The following is a 13,782-nucleotide window of genomic DNA, read 5'->3' as shown; positions in this document are numbered from 1 at the left end:
AGGAAGATCTGGTACCTGAAAAATCACAGCTTGGGCTGTGTTGAGCTGATGTTGCTCAAAGAGGCTTGCCCGGGAATCAAACCCAGGCCATCTGGTCAGTAGTCCACCGCTCTACCCCTGAACTACTGCAACCCATGGTCGGAGTTATATTATATACATGTATAAAAAACCAGAAACACAGTAATCAATCCGAAGGTTGGTTTGGTAGTTGATGGTAGAGTTCACCCAGTACTAAGCCCGACGGTGTGTGAAATTCACACATCAGGGTAGGGGGGCCAGTTCCTTTCTCTGTGCGGGTTATAGTTTCCCAGGAAGATCTGGTAATCAAGAAATCACATAGCTTGGGTGAAGCTGCATGTGCCCAGAGACTTGCCTGGGAATTGAACCCGGCACCCTATGGTCAGTAGTCCAACGCTCTACCCCCTGGACTACCACGACCCATGTATATAGATATTTTCGAAACAGAACGCTCTTCGGTAATGCACAAATATATAAAAAATATTGGTTAAAGCATTTAAACACAGAAACACGAAGATAGGACATGCATATATGGAATTTCGACGGCATGGCCATTCCATTGTAATGACGTGGTAATGACATAAGTGGCACCTTTAAAATGGTGGCAATATTATTAAAATTCAAATAAAATATTTTGTCTGATACTACCATTTCTACTGCACTGCTAAATGTGAGCATTTGTTGCTTTGCCTATTGATTTGCAGCAGGTCCTTTTCTTAGCCATCAAGAGATTATTTAAAGAATGCTTTTGCTAAACACTCTCCATGCTCTTATTTTGTTAGCATGAAAAATCTTGTGCATGTGTTTTTCAGAAATACTCTTTGTTTTATAATGTGCATTATTAGAATTTTTATTATGCCTAGTGAATTGTAGAGCCATATCCCATGTGTCTGTCTTTTTCTATGAACATAATTTGTTACCTGCATGAATTATTTTGTGCATGTATTTTCAAAGTGTAAATCATAATGAACTGTAATATATTATTGAAAAACAAAATTTACAGGTATGAGGTATTTATTGGATAAGTTCCCAGTATACCTTAAACTCTGCCTATGAATTAAAAGATGTCCCCCATAGGGTGTGTACTTCTAATTGTGGGAGACCCAGGGCAATAGTATAATCCAGAGTCCACTGGCACAGCAATCAACCCAAAGGTTGGTTTGATTGCTGGGGGTCGAGCTCACCTATAATATTCCCTTAGCCAGGATGTGTGGACATCATACATTAACAGGGTAGGTGCGACAGTTCATTCCCCTGGGTTTCTCAGGGAGATGGAATTAGAAAATCACACAGCTAGGGTGAAGAGCAGGGGGCGTTCAGAGGCATCACCTAGAATTGAGCCCTTGGGTAGGCCAGTGCTCTCTCCTCACTGCCATGGCCAGTGAAAGCCACGTCTGTGTGAATTAGTACAGGGGCTGAATACTGCCTTTCCCCCTCCCCATCTGAAAGCATTTTTTTTAAATCTATACAATTGACAAATCTTATCATGACTACCATGTTTGGCTATGAAAGTGAATGAGGGGTAATCAAGAGGGTATATTTTTCTTTGATTTAGTTGCAGAGGTATTCTTCTGTAAAGAAGAAAATAATAGAAGTCAGTGAGACTAGTGGGGAATAAAATGACAAAAACTTAAATAAACTTCTATGAGATTTGTTTCATTAGAATTTTGAGACAGTGAGAGGCTAATAATCATGAGACTTGTTCTGAGTGACCAACCTTTTTGGAGACCAGTTCCAAAACTTTTGCAGCATTTTGTCTTTTACAAATTTTAACCATATTTTTTAAAGCAATGCATGCCAAAACTTTTTTCTTTCAGGTAATTGATGGTGGACAGGGTGAAATAGATATAAGCTTCCAACTTTATACGCCAAGTAATAGGATAATTGTTGCAGAAAATAAGAAACCGGACAGCTCTCATCGGTTAGTATATTTGACCAGTTTGCAATTATATTTTAATTAATATGTGAGGTGATAATTTTTCTATCTTAATACAAGTATCACATATATGTGCAGGCACCCATCTTTACCCTGAAACTTGAGTGACCCTATAACTATCACTTCTCAAGAGGAGTTAGAATTTAGCCCTTTTTCCTTCCTTCCAATCTTATCCAAGACCCTGAAAAAACTTGTCCACGATCTAAATAACCATTTTATAAAGAATAATCATATCCTTGATGTAGCGCAATCTGGATTGCACCATGAACATAGTACTTCTATTGCTCTAGTCAAAATTACTGATGATATTAATGGACACGTTAATGGACCAAAGGGAGGTTTCAATACTTGTTGTGCTAGATTTTAGGCATTTGATTGAAAAAAATAGAATGAATTTCTATTTTTATTTAAATTTTCCTCTGAATGTTTTCCCTTTTGTGAAGAAAACCCTGCTCTGTGTTCTGCCAGCATCTCCAATGATTCAAACTCAAAGAGATTTTCTTAGAACTTAAAATACTTGAAGAAACCCAGCAAAACTCAATCTTTACAATGGAAAACCAAGGAAGATAAATTTGAAAATTGGATTTATTTATTGTACGCTTCATCCATCATGTGAATTGATGTTGTTTCAGTTACACTGTGGAGGAAGAAGGCGACCACCAATTATGCTGGGACAACACATTTAGCAGGTTTAACAGCAAGACCGTATTTTTTGAAATTATTGTAGACAGTGAGGCCGAGTCTTGGGACTTTGATTTTCAAAGTGTCGACCTACCCAGTTCTGAGGATGCTTATGAAGCCCAGATTTTGTCAATGCAGGTATGTCCTAGTTATTTCATCTTATTCTTAATTTTAATTATTATTTAATTTATTTTTGTCATTCAACCTCAAAGAATAAATGCCATACTTTCCTGTATTCAATATAAATTGAATGGGAATATAAAAATTTCATGAGAGATATGTATTTGCAAAAATCATTACCTGTGTATATCATTAGATATTCCAAACTTTATGTTAAAAAACAATGGTTATATACCTAAACATTTAGTTTGAAAAAGAAAAAATCTGCTTAGTTGTGGCAAATAATTTAATTATATAAAAGGCTATATATCATCAAAGTTAACTTTTTTCTTAATAGTACATGCCAAAAAAAATTGTGTTGTTAAATTATTTTTTAGAACAGTTCTTAAAATAAGGGTGTTAGGTCACATCAATAATTTTCTTAAGTTTTATATTTTAGGATATTATTATTTAAAAAAAACCATAGATACAGTAATCAACCCGAAGGTCGGTTTGGTAGGTGATGGTAGAGTTCACCCAGTGCTAAGCCCGACGGCGTGTGAAATTCACACATCAGGGTAGGGGGGCCAGTTCCTTTCCCTGTGCCAGTTATGGTTTCCTAGGAAGATCTGGTCCCCAAAAAATCACATACCTTGGGTGGAGCTGAGGGTGCCCAGAGAGGCTTGCCAAGGAATCGAACCCAGGCCCTCCGGTCAGTTGTCTACCGCTCTACCATGGACTACTGCAACCTACATATTATTATATTGTATCTGAAAAAATACTCTGGCTTTTTATGCAATAATTAGCATTTGAATAATGTAACATGTGTTAAAGGTATCGATTATGGTAGGTTAAACTTCTTCTACATTAGTTAAATACATTTTGAGAAAACTAGTTTCAAATAACCATAAATACTCTTCATAATATGCATGGTAATAGCCCATGTTTTAATAAAGAAATGAAGTATTTATGTACTTCCATGTCTAATAAATATGCGAACTGAGTCAAATTCCAAAGAAACTGCAGGAGATGCCGCAACAGTAACTATTGACGGAGTCATCCGCTAATATGCACTTCAATGCAATAATTTCAGAGGGTAAAAATCATTCGCTTTGACCGGGATCCCGGTCATGGCGAATGATTTATTATGACTCTGAAATTATTGCATTGAATGCGAACTGAGTCCATAAAAACTTTATTTTGCAAAATTTAGTCTACATCAATTTTCTCCCCTTCAAAGTACACTCCATTTGTTGTTATGTACTTATTCCATCTACTTTTCCACCATTTCAAGTACCCTTGGACATCCTGGGCAGTTAGGCTTTTTAGTTTTCTCGTAGTTTCTTGCTTTTTTGTGTCCACATCTTCCCAGTGATGTCCCCTCATTACATTTTTCCAGTTCAGGAATAGGAAAAAGTCGCGGGAGGCTAGATTTGGCAAATAAGGAGGATGATCAAGGATGGTGATTGAATTTTTTGCCAGAAACTGGCGAACAATCAATGCTACTTGGGCATGATTTTTGCACACATTTTTTTAAACCCAAATTTTTGGTTAAAACAGCGTGCATTGTTGACTTTCCTAAATTCAGTTCATCAGCTATCATTTTGACAGTTTTTCAACGATCGGTAAGGACAAGGGACCGCACATGATCAATGTTGTCGTCAACACAGGTGGTTAAAGGTCATCCAGGCCTTGCCTCATCCGTGGCATCTTGTCATCTTTAAAACACTTAATCCACTTGAAAAAAGATGTTTTCTTCAGAGCATTATCATTGTAAACAGCTGTCAACATTTCAGTAATTTCTTGATAATTTTTACCGCACTTCACCAAAAAGCTTGATGTTGATTTTTTGCTCCGTGATTTAATTTCAATTTCAATGAACATTGAAAACAAGGACAACAGTAATTAACATAACTGGCACCATACGCACAGCTCGACGATCCGCCAAGCATAGATGGCTCATGGGGTCTCAGGCAACTAGCACCCCTAGTGAGCAGATCTATAGTCTGCGTCATGGCCGCCAGATTGCACCAGTTCACATATTTTTTGGGCAGACCACGTAGGATACAAATTAGCCTTTGGACTTCTATCACGGAGTGTGTAAAAAGCCTTGTCATATAATTTTTTATACAAAGGTATCTGTTGTTATTTCTATAACAAATAGTAATCCTTTTAGTATTCTAATGGGACTTGGATATTCATGCAGCTAATCAGGCTGAGTGCCTCACTATGAAACACTTGCTGGCCTACTACTGCATCAATACCAGCCCACTATTACTACAGAAAAAGCATTTAAATTTTGTTTCTCTGAACTTGTTTAGCAAATAAATTTCTTTTGGGGAAGGTATAAGCTGAGAACACACTAGCCTTTATTTTTATTGGGGCCTCTTTGGTACCTTGTTACCCTAATAGTGCTGATGCTCCTTCTCAAGGAGAAACCTAAGACCTGTGGTCATCCTATTATGGCTGAATCATTGAACAATACTTATTGGCCCCCTTCTGCATATTCTTTAAGCATAAAATCAGCAAAAACTATTTTCTCAGGTGGCCATGGCTCCTTGTTACTCATTTTTGAATGCTATTTCAGTCATTCACAGACTGCACAAGGATTTTTTACGCAATAAGATCTGCCAATCTTTGTAAAAAGAAAAGTGATTCACTCGGAGATCGAAGGCCATGTGTATGTACATACTAACTGCCCGTAAAAAAAAAGTGGAGTTGCTTGAGTTTCGGTAAGCTATGTCTTCCAAGAGAAGCATTAGTATTTTGTCACTAAAATATATCTTATAGAGCATTTATGTTTTTATTGCTCTGCACTAAAATTATTGTTGCCTTTGGTACAGTTTAATGTAGTTAATTCTACTTGAAAAATGATCCCATTTTAGGATTCTTCTGATGACCCTCGTTTGCTTGCTTGATATGCTCTTTATGATATGGCCCTTTATATATTATATGCTCTTTATGATATATGCTCTTTGCTTGATATGGCCTCTCATCATTTTATCATAAGATTTCAGCAAAAGACAGCCAATGATGTTAAAAATTTACAGAAAAAGTGCTTATTTATTCAAAGTTTTGACAAAATGCAATTGAAGTTGGAAAACTTCTCTACAGATGGCTTGATTGAAACTGAAATTCTCCCATTTTGATCTCAAGGTTGTCAGCATCACCAAAACTGAAATCAGAAATTTTTCAAAAAAATTTGGCAATGGTGTATCTAAAATGAAAAAAATCTATACCCAGCTGCATATGTATAGATGAACATTCTTTAAGTTGTATTGTACAGTATTAAAATTGGTTACCTCATCTGGAAACTCAAATTACTCAAGTTTATACTGACAGATGTAGTAGGTGTACAATTTTAGCAGTTAATGAATTCCCTGGTTAGGTTTTCAGTGTTCACTTTCAAGTGACCTTTGGAGCAGGTTAGGTAGATTATTTTTTTCATGAAAGTCTTGAAAAGATGACACTGAAGCAGCCAATAATCACGAAACAAAACTAAAATTCTCAAATATATTAGCCTAGTTGTGAGCTAGTTTCTTACATTGGAAATTCATATGTACAATGACTATGGGTGAAGCTGAATTTATGGTCTTATATTTTGGTCTGATGGAGGTATTGCTTTTGCAATTGAATGTAACAAATTGGAAGATTGTTATCCATGATCCATCCAAAGGGTCAAACGAACAAGTTTTGTTTCCCGTCACAATCCATCTAAAAACAATTAATTTCAATAAGACCAGTATTTTTAAATACTCTATGCTCACCAGGTAAAATATAAGACAAGAAAATTCATGCCCAGTAGAAAACTCCAAAATTGCTGGTTGATTGGAATTCAGATCTGTCTGAAGTTTTGATAGCACTTCTTTTCATCCCAAAAGCGGAAGAGGTGTGGTCCAAATATTACTAGTCCATTTCAGTTATATAACAACCTTTGCCCTTGAAACTGGGCAATAAATAAGTACTAAAACAGAAAATGAGCAACCTTCAGGTTACTTCTATAAATTTTGAGAGAGTTGGTATGATACTCTATGATAAGCAGACCTATGTCTGTGATGCATTGTAATGTACTTCTAATCACTCAACTTTTGTATGATTTCCTTCTGTTTATTGAGGACCCTCCTAGTGAGTGAAATCAGAACCAACCTAAGCATAGAGCTCTATCTCTCAACAGAAAAATATTTTGGTAATTTTCAGCCTTATCTGGTAGCCATACCACATATAGTGCTGCATTTATCTCCTTAAAGAAAGCATTTACTAGGCAGAATGGGGGACTATGATACAAATATGGTAAGTATCATATCCAATATTTCCTTAAACCTTATTTATTTTTAAAGTTGTTGAGCATGCTTACTGCAAAATTTATTTGTGTATGCAAGAATGTGGCTGGGTTTTGGGTAAGATATTGTATTCCCTATTGTTTCATAATTCTTGCTCCCTTGCTACAACCTTCCAACTTCTTTACAGTCTTATTTTTTATTTATTTAATTACAAACAATTGTGATATAACGATTACAAAGGATTAGCATTCACTATTTCAGATGACAAAATTTGTCAATTTTGATGAAACTGATCCGTTGGACTCTCCACCGAGAGGTCTTGGATGCCTAATTGCCACATTCTGCCCACTGAATCTTTGCCAAAATTAGATTCTACAATAAGGTAGAAGGGGCAGGCTCAAGTCGTTCATCTTAAGAACTATCAGGTCAGGCACTTGTTACAATATACAAGTAGATGGAGTAGCTCCTTAGAAAAATTTGCCACAAAGTACTTGAAGATTATTTAATGAAGAGCCAACAAGAGTAAGCATTGTAGGAACAATATTGGGAGCAAAAAATGTCAAGATTGAAGAATATTCAAATTGTATGAAACATTTCCTCATGAGAAAGGATGTTCCATGGGGCACTGTTTTCGCCATTAAAGTTATTAATAATGCACTGAGCTCAGTGGAATTTCTCCATTGTATAGATAATAGTCACACCAATTCTACAGCTAATATTTATTGCCGACCATGGTTTCACCACTGTGTGGAATTATCAGGTCCAGGAACCATAAGGCATCACCTATTGATGCTACACAGTGGTGAAACCATGGTCGGCAATAAGTATTAACGGTGGAATTGCTGTGTTTCTGTTATCTATAGTGTTCCATAGGTTTGGTGTATCCATCAAAATCATTTGTAAAAGTTTGTTATGTATCTCAAAATATATTTTAACATATTTCCTGCAGTAATACGCACCCTGCACATCAAGGAAAAATAGTGAACAAAGCAGAGTTAAATTATTGTATACATGCGTGATAAAAAAGAGCTGCAAATGGTTGGGCCCTATTCAAACAAAGTCATTGTCAGCAATGAGGATTACTTCTCATAAATACTCTCCCAGGAATGAATGATATAACATGGGTCGTGGTAGTCCAGGGGTTGAGCGTTAGACTGATAACCTGAGGGCCAGGGTTCCATTCCTGGGCATGCCTCTCTGGGCACCTGCAGCTCCACCCAAGCTTTGTGATTTTTCGGGCACCAAATCTTCCTGGGCAACCGTAACCGGCTCAGGGAAAGGTACTGGTCTCCCGACCCTGATGTGTGAATTTCACACACCGTATAGGGCTTAGTATTGGGTGAACTCTACCATTACCTACTAAACCGACCTTTGGGTTGATTACTGTGTTTATGGTTAGAGATAATGATTTTGTTCATCTTTGTGCCTTAATGTGTTGGCAGTAATAATACAATTTTCATGTAAATATAATTTTGTTTTCATTATAACTGAGGAATGTATACCCTCTGCATGCAAACCTGAAAGTTTTAAACCTTTTTAAAGTTGAGTGCATTCTTTTAAATTTTAGATTTGTTGATGTTGAGTAATGCACTCTGGTTGACATTTCTCATATATTTAATACCAGTGAGCAATTAAATTTGTATCCTTATCCACCCTTAATTTCCCATTTGCATTAGGTATGCTTCAATATATTTGATGATACCTTCACATTACATTTAATTTAACACTAGCCATGCCTCGTTATCCTTTGTGGTAACAGTTACCTGTCAATTGATTTTACATTTGCAAATGGTAATGAAAATGGATCCAATTATTTCAGTGTGGGGTCGTGATGACACAATTGTGAATATGGATTACAATCTGCTGCAGGATAAAGCAATAATTGTGTAAACTTTAAAATTTGTTGTGAATTTTTTATATTAGCCAATTCAATTTTATGGTAGGAATTAATTAAAACCAAATTATTTAGACATAATTATATTCTGTAAATATATACTTTTAAGTCATTCATCTTGGTCAGGATGTGAACTCGTATCAATCTGTTTGTGGCCAAGTGATTTATCGCAATTAAGTTACCATCTATACTATGTGAATTTCTAAGGTCTATAAACTGCTTGGCCATAAATGGAGGAACACGGGATTGAAGCCCTTTGAATGAAAAAAGCAGGTTTTTTCCCCTGTGAAATTCTTGCATTTGTGAGTTTGCACTAGCAGGTGACTCTGCTAATTTAAATATTGCAGTATTTCTGGCTGTTTCTTGGAATCAATCTGTAAATAGTTATTCCTCACTGGTAGTATAGAATTAAAACAGACAAATTCAGTTATTTAAACATTGTCTCTCTAGGATACCATGCAACGAGTTCGGGGTCATCTCACAAAAATACGCCACTTGCAAGATCAGCAAAGGGCTTTTGAAGCAAGAGACAGGAATATTGCTGAGAGCAATTTCACCAGGGTCAACCTTTGGTCATTTTTTCAAATTATAATTATGATCGCCATTGGTTTTCTGCAGGTAAGATTTCAGGAATTAACATTAGTTTAATTAGATGTTTTCTGAGCCTGCTATTCCCTTAACCTATAACGTGATGATAATCAGTACTCATGAAGGAAATTAGCATATAACTGGGTAAATAATTTCATGATAAACCAGGAAAAGTAATTTTTAAATCAGACTTCATTGTAACTGGGAAGCATTTCAGTGGCTATTTAATAATGAAATAACTTAGTATGATGGTTGTTTCTCCATAGGAAATCCGCCTCATATTCATTTTAAACTCCTAATACTGCAACAGTGCACCTTAACAGAACAGTAACTTTTTCTATAGCCAATCAATTCCCTTACAAAAAGTAATGAATGTAAAAGATATATTAGTGGAGAGAATTGTGTGGGTCTCTTGCATGTATGTTGACTTTTATGTGGTTTGATGACTAACTACTTGAGTAGCAGTTGACATCTATGTAATATCAATATAATATTAGAACATGTCTTTCAAATATCCTAGGAATATCCCAAATATCAAACTAATATTTGATAGATATCCTCTGAGCATCCAAAGCTCCCGCTGGTAGACTTCTACACAATATCAACTAAGTAGTATGTATCCATGTAATGTTCATCACATTACTGTGATGTTGAATCACAATATTATAGGAGCCCATACAAAACCATGGTTCCCTAAATGAAAAACCACCCATTTTAGTATTTAATGCATTATTTAATGTAAATAATGATTCTTCTCTCCCATTGACTAAAATCTTGACATGGTAGAAGGACTTGTGCATTTCAATGGCCCCTAGAGTTGTGCTGGCGGGAGCAATGATAATTTCCCCTGGTAGGGTCACCCATGCCAGATAGGTTGAAGTTTAGGAGACAGACAAAAGGTATTCCACACAGTGTATGTTTCTCAGTGAGGCAGCTGCAAAGGCGTCTGACCCCAGTGGGGCGGCCATTGAGTGATGGTGTCACATTAAAAACACTATTGAGGAAGGGAATGGGAAACCACCTCAATTATTTTTCCCAAGACTTATAATGGACAGTATAGAGAATATCAGTCCTGGTAACTACAGGACTCGGCCCAATCGGCCATATGTCGTGTCCAGCAGCAGGAGAGGCAAGACTTCCACAGTCACACACTTCCACGAAAACCTTGCAAAATAAAACAGACAGCAGCAGAACAGAATATGCAGAAGAAGAAGACGGAATTAGTTAGAACAGGAACTTGGAATGTCAGGACAATGTTGTGGACAGGAAAATAAGGGAATATAAAGCAAGAGATTGAAAGAGGAAATTTAGATATTTTAGGTCTATGCGAGATGAGATGGAAGGATAGCAGAGATTACTGGAGTAATATTTATGGAGTAATGTACTGTGGAGGGGACAAGAGCCAAAGAGGAGTTGCCATAATATTGAATAAAAAGATAAGAAGAAGTGTAGTCAACATAGAGCAAGTAACGAATAGAATATTACTAGAAGAGATAAAAGCAGAACCGATGAACTTGGTCATTGTTCAGGTATACATGCCACCAAGCAATCATAAGGAGGAAGAAGTTGCTGGGATATACGGTCAGTTAGAGGGTATAATTGTGTGTGTTCCCGCTGGGAAACATTTGATAGTGATGGGGGATTGGAATGCGACGGTAGGCGAAGGAATAGATGGTGATGAGGTGGGGGAATCCGGTTTAGGCACGAGGAATGACCGTGGGGAGAAAGCGGTTGAGTTTTGCAGGAGATAAGGGTTAGTCATCACCAACACTTGGTTTAGACACCACAAAAGACGCAGGTATATGTGGAAAATGCAAGGTGACTCAGCAAGGTATCAGCTAGATTATATCCTGGTTAGACACAGGTTTAGGAACAGTGTGATAAATTCCCACAGTTTCCCGGGAGCGGATGCGGACTCTGACCACAATTTAGTGGTTATGAAATGTAGCGTCCGTTTCAAAAAGATAAGGCAGGGGCGGTGGGTTAGAAAATGGAATGTAGAAGCATTAAATGGTTTGAATAGGAAGGAGTACCAACAGGCAGTAGAGGAAATCATGGAGGATGGTAAAGAGCTACGTACTATCGAAGAGAAATGGGAGATGATCAAGAAAGGGTCATCGAAAGCCGCAAAAGACACTATTGGAACCGTTAACGCTAAAAGGACTAGGAAACCATGGATCACGGATGAGATGATTACAAAGATGGATGAGCGGAGAAAATGGAAGAATGTAAATAGTACTGAAGACTTTTCGCACATGGTCATTAAGTGTGCCTTGATTGTGATCCAAAAACCAACTACATATATCCTCAACAGGAAACATTGAATTTAGCATAGAGAAAATTTTAAAGCCATTAAGTTCATCAACATATATCATGATATTACCATTTAACTTCTTTTTGGTGACCAAGGGCGTGGGAGTCCTACCTTACATTAGGTATATACAGAGTTTATTTGACTAGAGAAGTAATCTTTGCTTTAGAATTGACTTGGCGACAGGTAGACTTCATCAGTTAAAATATCTTGGTTTATTATGGAGCGTGGTGACCTATAATCCTTCATACAGTACATGCAACAATGCTGTTTGGCTATATTAAGCATACTCTTTAACAGGTGAAGCCATGGTGTAGACAACAGGAAAAATTTTAATTTCTTTGTACGGTATGTGTAGTTTCAATTTGTGATGATCCTCTCCCATTCTGATTTCCTGATAATTTTAAATATGTTGATATTGCCCTTTTTTCTGGCATTATAATAGCTATAAATAATATATGGTTATAAAGAATATGTTTGATGACTATATCTTGCTGTAGTTTTCATTGAAACTGGTTGAGTGGATGTGTGTCCACGTTTCTTGATTTATTATGATAAGTTAGACTGAAAAGTTGTTGTGTCAATTAAGTATTTCAAATGTTCATTTATCTACTGATAATTTCATAATTAATTTTGCTTCACAGGTTGTGATGCTGAAGAGTTTGTTTGACAATACATCACATGTCCACCGATTATTCAGACGAGACATATCTTAATTGTGACTGAGAATTTAAAGGGCATCACATAGGATATATTTTTGTACATTGTTGGTGAGCTAAATGTTTTTGGCCAAAGAAGGGCAATTTTTCATTTGGATACATCCATGTATTTTCATTTTTACAAAACATCATTAGAAGTGTTACAATCTTTATTGATTATAATGGTAAATAAGTAATGTGTTTATTATGTTGAATCATACTGTTGTTGAAATAATTAATTTCATTGATATGAAATAATTTTTCACTTTTTATTATCACCTTAGTTTTAAGCATGGCAGTTTATTTTCTATCCATTGACCACAGGCACTAAATGGATTGAAAATGTCATCATTGTGTCCTAAATTTATTCATTATGTGAATTGCATCTGGTGAAAATTGCATTTAAAATAAGTTCTTATGTTTTGAAGTTTTCCATCTGTACCTTCTTAAGAAAACTGAAGTGAAGAGTATCTAAATTTTCTCTCACAGTGTTACCATTATGTTATTCTCTTATAATTTAAAAAATAATTGTCTGATAATAAAAATAATTTCTGTTCATTATTCCCTAAATTTCTTAAGTTAAAATTTGTGTTGATCTCTGCAACTGTTTGCATTTCAATGAGTCGGCTGAATATTTAATAATTGTAAGCCAAATAAATCTGTGATAAACAAGGTGAGTTGTTAATTATTTATGGTTTTACCCTACTCCTTTGTACTGAAGTACTGATACCCTACTCCTCGGTAAACTGTTCTTTAATTTCACAAACATTCTCCTTTCCCTTCATTCCATTCAACATCCCTATCCTATTTCTGCCACGTTCTTGCTTGCCTAATATTCTCCCCTTTATCACAGTCTTCAACATCACACTAAATCAATATGCTTTGCATCCATTTTTCCTGCCTCACCTAGCATTCTCCCCTCTATCACAGTCTTCAACATCACACTGTTGATCAATAAGCTTTGCATCCATTTTTCCTGCCTTGCCTAACATTCTCTCCTCTATCACAGCCTTCAACATCACACTGTCGATCAAAATGCTTTGCATCCATTTTTCCTGCCTCCTTATGATTTCTCCCAACAATCCCCTCTTCTTCCATACCTAGCACCTCCTCGCTTGTTTTCCTCTGTCCACTTTGCTGTCTTCATCCTTCTCCACACCCACATTTTGAGAGCCTCCAACCTACGCCTATCATCCTGCTTCAATGACCATGTTTCCGTTCCACTTGCAACTATGCTTTAACAAGCCTTTTCTTAACATCCTCACTCAATGTCCCTG

General features: G+C 36.4%; 1 protein-coding gene across 1 annotated transcript in view; it reads left to right on the top strand.

The window, feature by feature from the left end:
- Positions 1-13,160, top strand: part of opm (transmembrane emp24 domain-containing protein opossum) — a 35,722-nt gene extending 22,562 nt beyond the window's left edge. Inside the window, exons 2-5 of the mRNA XM_071594408.1 lie at positions 1,836-1,939; positions 2,587-2,773; positions 9,359-9,526; positions 12,452-13,160. Coding sequence (XP_071450509.1) covers positions 1,836-1,939; positions 2,587-2,773; positions 9,359-9,526; positions 12,452-12,523 — 531 coding nt within the window. The 3' untranslated portion in view covers positions 12,524-13,160. The remainder of the gene's footprint in view (positions 1-1,835; positions 1,940-2,586; positions 2,774-9,358; positions 9,527-12,451) is intronic.
- The last annotated feature ends 622 nt before the right edge of the window (positions 13,161-13,782 follow it).

Source organism: Hetaerina americana, unplaced genomic scaffold, assembly GCF_022747635.1.
Source record: "Hetaerina americana unplaced genomic scaffold, ioHetAmer1.1.p SCAF_60, whole genome shotgun sequence".
NCBI classification, from domain to species: Eukaryota; Metazoa; Arthropoda; class Insecta; order Odonata; family Calopterygidae; genus Hetaerina; species Hetaerina americana.
Note: the sequence above shows the minus strand (reverse complement) of the source record. Positions and strands in the feature narration are given on the sequence as shown.